General features: G+C 38.3%; 1 protein-coding gene across 1 annotated transcript; it reads left to right on the plus strand.

Moving 5' to 3' along the window:
• The first annotated feature begins 673 nt into the window (after nucleotides 1–673).
• On the plus strand, nucleotides 674–1735 carry LOC140011347 (uncharacterized mitochondrial protein AtMg00810-like). The gene has a single exon (XM_072060141.1). The coding sequence runs from the start codon at nucleotides 674–676 to the stop codon at nucleotides 1733–1735; it is 1062 nt and encodes a 353-aa protein (XP_071916242.1).
• Nucleotides 1736–10222: the final 8487 nt, after the last annotated feature.

The raw sequence follows: 10222 nt of genomic DNA on the forward strand, positions 1-10222 counted from the left end.
CCTTCTTTGCTCTCTCCTCTGTTTCCCTCTTGCTCCAGTTTTCCTTTCCGCCGTCAACTGCAATTCTCTCCTCTCCAGCTTTTCCCCAAGAACCTAGCCGCGAGTCCCCTGTCCCTCTTGCGGCTGCTGTTTCTCTTTCCTTTTATATCCAACTAGCAAACCCCAAAACCCTCCATTCAATGGCTGCAAATCATCTCCACCTAAGCCTTCTCCCTTGGCCCTTCGATTGGCATGCGGCTGTCCTTTGCAAGCTGCGAAAATACGCAGCTTGCATGCCGCGGGTCCCCTTTTTTTTTTGGATAATAACTTAACAAAATATAGACAACTAATTAATAAAAAATAACTAATGAAGAAAAGATTAAATACAATGAGCGGAAATAGGCATAAAAGGATAAAAATGAAATGCTAATTTTCCTTTCTTTTCCTTTTTTTTTTCTTTTTTTCTTTTTTTCCAATCAAATTTGTAGATAAAATAAATGCTCGTAAACTAATTAAAATACAATAAGAGGCACGAAACAGGAACCAACCAAAATAAATCTAAAATTGAAACAAATAAATCTAAAATTAAAATAATTAAAAAAAATAAAATTGGAAACCAAAAATTTGGTGTCTACAGTTTGGAGTAGATTTCTCCGAAACGTTTGCTCCAGTTGCCAGATTAGATACCATACGGATGTTGTTGGCTCTAGCTGCACAAAAAGGCTGGCTTATACATCAATTAGATGTTAAGTCGGCTTTTTTAAATGGATACCTGGAGGAAGAAATCTTTGTGGAGCAACCCAAAGGATTTGCTGTTCAAGAAAAAGAAAATAAGGTGTATCATCTAAAAAAGGCATTGTATGGTTTAAAACAGGCGCCGAGGTCTTGGTACAGCAGAATTGATGCACACTTGATGAACTTAGGCTTTGAAAAAAGTCTGAGTGAATTTACCTTATATATCAAAAAGGTTGATGGTGAAATAGTTGTGATATCTTTATATGTTGATGACCTTCTTGTTACAGGAAGCAGCAAGGAGTTGATTGATAAGTTCAAAAAGGAGATGGAAGATGTCTTTGAAATGACTGATATTGGTATGATGTCATTCTTTCTTGGTATGGAGATACAACAGAAGCAAAATGAAGTGTTTCTATGCCAGCAAAAGTATGCAAAGGAGGTCCTGAAAAATTTTAATATGGAAGGGTGCAAATCAACTGCGACTCCAATGAATCAAAAGGAGAAGTTTTGCAAAGAAGATGGAGCTGAAAAAGTTGATGAAGAGCCGTATAGAAGCTTAATAGGCTGTCTAATGTATTTGACTACAACCAGGCCAGATATCATGCAGGCAGTGAGTCTGTTATCAAGATACATGCACTGTGCTAGTGAAATTCATTTTCAAGCAGCAAAAAGGATTTTGAGATACGTTAAAGATACTGTTGATTATGGAATAAGGTTCAGTCAAGTTAAAGATTTCAATTTTCATGGTTTTTCTGATAGTGATTGGGCTAGATGTGCTGATGATATGAGAAGCACCTCAGGTTACTGTTTTACTTTTGGGTCTGGAATCTTTTCATGGTGTTCAAAGAAGCAGGATGTCATAGCTCAATCCACTGCAGAAGCAGAATATGTAGCTGCCGCTGCAGCTGTGAATCAATCACTTTGGATAAGAAAACTCATGACTAATCTACACATGAAACAGGAGATTGCACTCAGATATTTATTGACAACGAGGCTGCAATTTCTATTTCCAATAATCTAGTGTTCCATGGCAAAACGAAACATTTCAAGATAAAGCTTTATTTTTTGAGAGAAGTACAAAAGGAAGAAGAAGTGCAGCTAATTTTCTGCAAAACAGAAGATCAAAGTGCTGATATCTTCACAAAGGCTTTTCCCAAGGAAAGATTTGAGTTTTTGAGGCAAAAACTTGGAGTATGCAGTTCCAAAACCAAGGAGGAGTGTTGAATAGCATGATTTGTGGAACTGCTAACAGATTGTAGCAGTCAGTTATTTACTTTGCTATTTTTAGGCAATAGATAAGTCAAAGTACTTGATATGATTCTGATTCTAGGATCTTATGTCTAGCAGATTTTTCTCCAGATTTTCTCTAATTCTGTTTTCGTTATGCTATATAAAAGCATGGCTTGTGACTCAATAAAATCAGACTTTTTCTACTCTAATACTCCAACAGATACACTTGATGGGGGCATCAGATATGATGAACCTAGAACTAGCAAAGCATATTGTAACACCCTTGCATCATGGGCACTGCCGTCCCACCCTTATCGGACATTAACAAATTTCATATCATGGTCACAGACACATGGCACATTCTGAGATAACCATCCCTTCCTGTTTTGAAATCTATCCTAGAGCTCAGCCTGACATTAGGCTGAGATATGAGTGCCAACTATTGCTCTCACATAGCTCTATACAAATACCACAGGTATTTGTTGTATTCAACAAGTTGAATCCCCATTTTTTATTTAGAAAGTAGTCTTACCAAGAATGCAGGGTAAAACCGAGCACTATTAAGAATGCGAGGATGAATTTGGTTTGCTTCCTCGGTCTTATTATATCCTGCCCCAGCCGTACTAATGTTCTAAGGCAACACGTCACATGCCGATCATCGTCTTTGGAGAGTGCCATTTATCATGTGCAAATAAGTATTATATGGTGGACTTAGCATATAGGAACATGCCGAATTTTATTGCACCGTTTAGGGCAGCCAATGAGAGTGCTGAAGAATGAGGAGCTAAGGGCCTTTTTTATTGTCAACATGCATCACATCAAAACATGATTGAACGGAACTTTGGGGTCCTGAAAAAATGCTTTCCAACTCTCATTGACCTAATGTAGAACTACCGTACAGCCAACAAAACTACAATGTATTAACTTGTTGTGCACTCTACAACTTCATGAGAGATCAAATGTCGAACAATGAATATTTAACTGTCGAGGCAGTGAACGGGGTTATGGAAGATGCACATGAACCAGAAATCGAGAACCACAAACTCCACCCAGTTGATATGTCACAAGAAAGTATGGATAGGTGGAATGATGTGCGATGAACAATAACCAATCATGTGTTGCCACACAAGGATGACTTGCAAAGCAACACTTCATCACTAACATGGCAGGATTTTCAGATGCACAACCGTCATTAGTTCAACCATTAAAAGTGACATGGTAGACATGGTAGGATTTTTAGGCACTAAGGACTCATTCTCAAAAATCCCTCAAGTGATAAGCTATAATGGTAGGTATTAGATGTAAAGTATACTTATGTATGATATGCCTATTCTAACACTCGACAGAGTGCTAGTTGCCCTACCATGTAATGGTGTAATCCTGAATCCAAAGGTTTGAAGCCAATTTTGAAATATTTTTGGAAAAAAAAAGATTGCAATCTTAGGAGTTAATACTAATTCTTTTGCCACATTTTCATGTGTAAAAGTGTGTATAAGTAGCCACAAAACACATATAAATAACATGGGAAACAATTGTCTTTCAAAAATTCACGTGTTTTTCATATACAACAGCCAAACTGACAAGTTTTTATATGTTCCTTAAGTTTCACGAGGAACAAATTGAGTCCATTACTTCCCAACTTGAACCAATTAAGAGTTAATTTATAGAAATCGACTTATCAATAGTTGGAGGAGATCACTCAAACCACATTTGATCGAAATGGATGCTCAATCTCAGAGAAAATTTATTGTGCCATTTTCTACCTAATGTTCTACAAAGTTTTTCAGCCTTCCTCATACATCTATTATAACTGGATATAGAAACTAGGACAATTACTAGAAAATTGTCCGATATAAACTACTACTTTTGTAACATTTTTGGGTTCACTAAGAGTGATTGGTGGTGTCTATCTACATCTTATCAAGTTTCATTCAATTACTAAATAGTCAACTTTCATGAAATGTCCTTTTTGAGAGTAGGACAACAAAAGGTCACAATGCCTTTTCAGGAGACTGGAGGGACAAATGGGTCCACAGTCCAAACATCAAGGGCAAATGTACAATTAGTCTGGATTGATTTTTAGCTCTTAAACTGCTTGAACATGTTATGTCACGGCCCCATTTTCCCCTGAGGCGAACCAGAGGGGTCAACGGCCGCCTGCCCAGCTCTCGCCGGGACTCAGTCGATCACTACAGTCCTCAAACAAATACAAGATAAAATCTCCAATATAAATCAAATATTCCAACATTTACATATCAAAAGCGAAGCGTCCACGCTTCCACTACGCCACTCTGATCCTTGGTCGCAATTATGATACAGGAGGAAGTCCAAAACTAGACTATTACACATCCAAGCAATTCTAAACGTTCAATACAATCCCAATATGAATGATTACACAAAAGGAAAACCAAATTCAATCCATTCATGAGCTAATCCATGAATAAACACTACAAGCCCTTCCTTCGCCTTGAGCCCTGTGGAGGGGAATAAAACATTTTGGGGTGAGCTAGAAGTTCAGCGAGTAACCAGTAAAATCAATTATCAAATCAGTTTCACAATCGTTCATTTCAATGATGTCATAGATCAATGATGTCATAGATCAATGATGGAGTATCAATAATTCAAGAAACATTTACAATGGAAAGCGATAGTAACATTCATGAAAGGATACGTTCGTTCTCCTGACATTTCATTTCATTCTTTTCGTTTCATTCGTGCATTCATTCACACCGTCCCTGGCTTTTGGCCAGGCTCCACCAACCTACAAGGTAATACTCGAGTATACCGAAACGTTCACCCAAGTTCCTAGTCGCCCGACCGAGTCCGCTTCTGGCTCGAGACGACCGGTAACAAGGGGCAATGGCCAGTTCAGCCCAAAAGGGCTTACATTCATGCGCAAGTAGCATTTAATCATTAATTATTGAAAATTTCATATTTATTTAGGTCGAGTGCGATAAAGTACACACTCGCCTAGAAAACTCGTTTTAACAATCATTGAAAGCAAAATCCATAATAACAAGACACTGATATGCAAGCACGCATGATATGTAAGAAAACAGTTCCAAAAGTAACTTTGAAAACAGTTCAAAAGTAAATAATGCAAGAAACGGTTCATAAAGTAAATTTGGAAACAGTTTGAGGTCACTCACCTCCACGGCTCAGAAATCATCCAGCATATAACATTGCCTTACTCAAATCCAAGTCTTAGATCACACAAACTCAATGCAAATAACTTCCTTCAAAAGTTCGGACAGCACTTCCCCAGAATTTCCTTACTTTTCCAGCCATCATGGCTTCATTATATCCTCAGCCAATCCCAAAGGTACACACACAACAACGAGTTCATCCAATAGCCATTCAGCAAGCTCCAAGCAGTACAAGTACAAGTCAAGCTAGGGAAAAGGTCCGGAAATGAAGGTTTAGCTCAAAACCAGAAAAACAGTTTTGACGTCATTGTGCGGTAATGGCACAACTTGCACTACGATTATCGGATTAGGGTGTAAGACCCACCATCTCGAAGCTAAAAGACAGGGCTACAAAAATGTAGAAGGCCACTCAGTCCAAATCCCAGCACAACTAAGTCAAAAATGCAGAAAACCAACCCAGAACCGTAATTGCAGGTTCCCAAATCACACAAAACTGTAAACAGTCCAAGTCAGTCTATACAGGTCCAAAAGCATTGATTCCAAAGGCACATGAAAGCTAAGACATCAAGCTACATTTCATCAGAAGACACCAACAACCAAATCCAAACCAATTCCAGTCAAAAAAGACAATTACTATCGCAGTTCGCATATTCTGTTCACCAAAAAAAGCAACAGTAAAAAAAGCATAACTCACTCTATACTACTCCAAATGCCCTGAAATTTTGCAGACACTTCAACCTCATCAATACCTACAACTTTCATGTTTTGAGCAGAGTCCAATTCGGCCTCTATATATGACCTAAAATTTCGGACAGAATGTTCAACCAAGAACCCTAATTTTCCAGAAATTCTTCCAAATCCAAAATTGATTGCAATTATCAACTATTCACACCTACTAGTGTCATTATAGGCCACTGCCAATCATCATAAACAACCACACCATCATAATCCAATTAAACCAGAAAAATCATCAATAAAATAAAAACTTCACCAAATCACTTCAAACCAAGATAAAACCAGAAATTTCAGCACTTTGATCACTAATAAGCATAACTTAAACTTCATTAAGTGCAAGAGGGAATTCACACACCACTCACCTAGTAACCAAGAGAGATAGAGATGTTGGACACCTTAGCTCTTCAAACAACTTCACTAAACTACCTACTAGCACCCAAGGAAGGAATTTTATGGAGTAAAAACTAATTTAGGCAAGTAGTTTGGATGATTTGAGCTAGGAATTTGCCAATATGTTGAAGAGTTTTGTCTTCCTTCTTGCTAGAGAGGGCCGGCCATCCAAAGGTAAGAAATGGTGATTTTTGGGCAATTTTTAAGATATTTAACCAAGTTTGGTCAAAAGTCAAAAAATGAAATAGTAATTCATAAATCTTCTCCAATGAAATGGTGACACTTGTCACCACCATTAATGCATTCCTATCCTTTCTTTTCTCTCTCACATCAATCATTTCACACACTCTACTTATCTCTTAACACCCGATAAATTTTACACAGTATCCGGAATTTAACCTAATTGGCCGAATTTTTCCGAACTTTTCGCACTAGTGGGTCCCACGTCCAAAATATATTCTTAATTTCTCAAAAACTCTCCAATACTAGGAAAATCATTTGAAAACAATATTTGCTCATAAACTTTATCTGGGAATTTTTCTAATCAAGAAAATGTAGAAAATGCGGGCGTTTTAAAAATAAACCCTAGAAAATTAGAAAATTTTCGGGTTCTCAAACTCATTTTTTTTCGGGGCGTCACAATCTCCCCTCCTTAAAAGAATGTCGTCCTCGACATTCCCTCTTGTACCAATCAAGTCGAGACATCCCGCAAAAATCACTAATATTGCAAACCATACCCACAGTCCGGCATCCTAAACTTCAAGCCTAGGATACACTACAGAGATCTGAAGCCTAAGCTCTGATACCAATTGTCACGGCCCCATTTTCCCCTGAGGCGAACCAGAGGGGTCAACGGCCGCCTGCCCAGCTCTCGCCGGGACTCAGTCGATCACTACAGTCCTCAAACAAATACAAGATAAAATCTCCAATATAAATCAAATATTCCAACATTTACATATCAAAAGCGAAGCGTCCACGCTTCCACTGCGCCACTCTGATCCTTGGTCGCAATTATGATACAGGAGGAAGTCCAAAACTAGACTATTACACATCCAAGCAATTCTAAACGTTCAATACAATCCCAATATGAATGATTACACAAAAGGAAAACCAAATTCAATCCATTCATGAGCTAATCCATGAATAAACACTACAAGCCCTTCCTTCGCCTTGAGCCCTGTGGAGGGGAATAAAACATTTTGGGGTGAGCTAGAAGCTCAGCGAGTAACCAGTAAAATCAATTATCAAATCAGTTTCACAATCGTTCATTTCAATGATGTCATAGATCAATGATGTCATAGATCAATGATGGAGTATCAATAATTCAAGAAACATTTACAATGGAAAGCGATAGTAACATTCATGAAAGGATACGTTCGTTCTCCTGACATTTCATTTCATTCTTTTCGTTTCATTCGTGCATTCATTCACACCGTCCCTGGCTTTTGGCCAGGCTCCACCAACCTACAAGGTAATACTCGAGTATACCGAAACGTTCACCCAAGTTCCTAGTCGCCCGACCGAGTCCGCTTCTGGCTCGAGACGACCGGTAACAAGGGGCAATGGCCAGTTCAGCCCAAAAGGGCTTACATTCATGCGCAAGTAGCATTTAATCATTAATCATTGAAAATTTCATATTTATTTAGGTCGAGTGCGATAAAGTACACACTCGCCTAGAAAACTCGTTTTAACAATCATTGAAAGCAAAATCCATAATAACAAGACACTGATATGCAAGCACGCATGATATGTAAGAAAACAGTTCCAAAAGTAACTTTGAAAACAGTTCAAAAGTAAATAATGCAAGAAACGGTTCATAAAGTAAATTTGGAAACAGTTTGAGGTCACTCACCTCCACGGCTCAGAAATCATCCAGCATATAACATTGCCTTGCTCAAATCCAAGTCTTAGATCACACAAACTCAATGCAAATAACTTCCTTCAAAAGTTCGGACAGCACTTCCCCAGAATTTCCTTACTTTTCCAGCCATCATGGCTTCATTATATCCTCAGCCAATCCCAAAGGTACACACACAACAACGAGTTCATCCAATAGCCATTCAGCAAGCTCCAAGCAGTACAAGTACAAGTCAAGCTAGGGAAAAGGTCCGGAAATGAAGGTTTAGCTCAAAACCAGAAAAACAGTTTTGACGTCATTGTGCGGTAATGGCACAACTTGCACTACGATTATCGGATTAGGGTGTAAGACCCACCATCTCGAAGCTAAAAGACAGGGCTACAAAAATGTAGAAGGCCACTCAGTCCAAATCCCAGCACAACTAAGTCAAAAATGCAGAAAACCAACCCAGAACCGTAATTGCAGGTTCCCAAATCACACAAAACTGTAATCAGTCCAAGTCAGTCTATACAGGTCCAAAAGCATTGATTCCAAAGGCACATGAAAGCTAAGACATCAAGCTACATTTCATCAGAAGACACCAACAACCAAATCCAAACCAATTCCAGTCAAAAAAGACAATTACTATCGCAGTTCGCATATTCTGTTCACCAAAAACAGCAACAGTAAAAAAAGCATAACTCACTCTATACTACTCGAAATGCCCTGAAATTTTGCAGACACTTCAACCTCATCAATATCTACAACTTTCATGTTTTGAGCAGAGTCCAATTCGGCCTCTATATATGACCTAAAATTTCGGACAGAATGTTCAACCAAGAACCCTAATTTTCCAGAAATTCTTCCAAATCCAAAATTGATTGCAATTATCAACTATTCACACCTACTAGTGTCATTATAGGCCATTGCCAATCATCATAAACAACCACACCATCATAATCCAATTAAACCAGAAAAATCATCAATAAAATAAAAACTTCACCAAATCACTTCAAACCAAGATAAAACCAGAAATTTCAGCACTTTGATCACTAATAAGCATAACTTAAACTTCATTAAGTGCAAGAGGGAATTCACACACCACTCACCTAGTAACCAAGAGAGATAGAGATGTTGGACACCTTAGCTCTTCAAACAACTTCACTAAACTACCTACTAGCACCCAAGGAAGGAATTTTATGGAGTAAAAACTAATTTAGGCAAGTAGTTTGGATGATTTGAGCTAGGAATTTGCCAATATGTTGAAGAGTTTTGTCTTCCTTCTTGCTAGAGAGGGCCGGCCATCCAAAGGTAAGAAATGGTGATTTTTGGGCAATTTTTAAGATATTTAACCAAGTTTGGTCAAAAGTCAAAAAATGAAATAGTAATTCATAAATCTTCTCCAATGAAATGGTGACACTTGTCACCACCATTAATGCATTCCTATCCTTTCTTTTCTCTCTCACATCAATCATTTCACACACTCTACTTATCTCTTAACACCCGATAAATTTTACACAGTATCCGGAATTTAACCTAATTGGCCGAATTTTTCCGAACTTTTCGCACTAGTGGGTCCCACGTCCAAAATATATTCTTAATTTCTCAAAAACTCTCCAATACTAGGAAAATCATTTGAAAACAATATTTGCTCATAAACTTTATCTGGGAATTTTTCTAATCAAGAAAATGTAGAAAATGCGGGCGTTTTAAAAATAAACCCTAGAAAATTAGAAAATTTTCGGGTTCTCAAACTCATTTTTTTTCGGGGCGTCACAATCTCCCCTCCTTAAAAGAATGTCGTCCTCGACATTCCCTCTTGTACCAATCAAGTCGAGACATCCCGCAAAAATCACTAATATTGCAAACCATACCCACAGTCCGGCATCCTAAACTTCAAGCCTAGGATACACTACAGAGATCTGAAGCCTAAGCTCTGATACCAATTGTCACGGCCCCATTTTCCCCTGAGGCGAACCAGAGGGGTCAACGGCCGCCTGCCCAGCTCTCGCCGGGACTCAGTCGATCACTACAGTCCTCAAACAAATACAAGATAAAATCTCCAATATAAATCAAATATTCCAACATTTACATATCAAAAGCGAAGCGTCCACGCTTCCACTGCGCCACTCTGATCCTTGGTCGCAATTATGATACAGGAGGAAGTCCA

Source organism: Coffea arabica, chromosome 7e, assembly GCF_036785885.1.
Source record: "Coffea arabica cultivar ET-39 chromosome 7e, Coffea Arabica ET-39 HiFi, whole genome shotgun sequence".
Classification (NCBI taxonomy): Eukaryota; Viridiplantae; Streptophyta; class Magnoliopsida; order Gentianales; family Rubiaceae; genus Coffea; species Coffea arabica.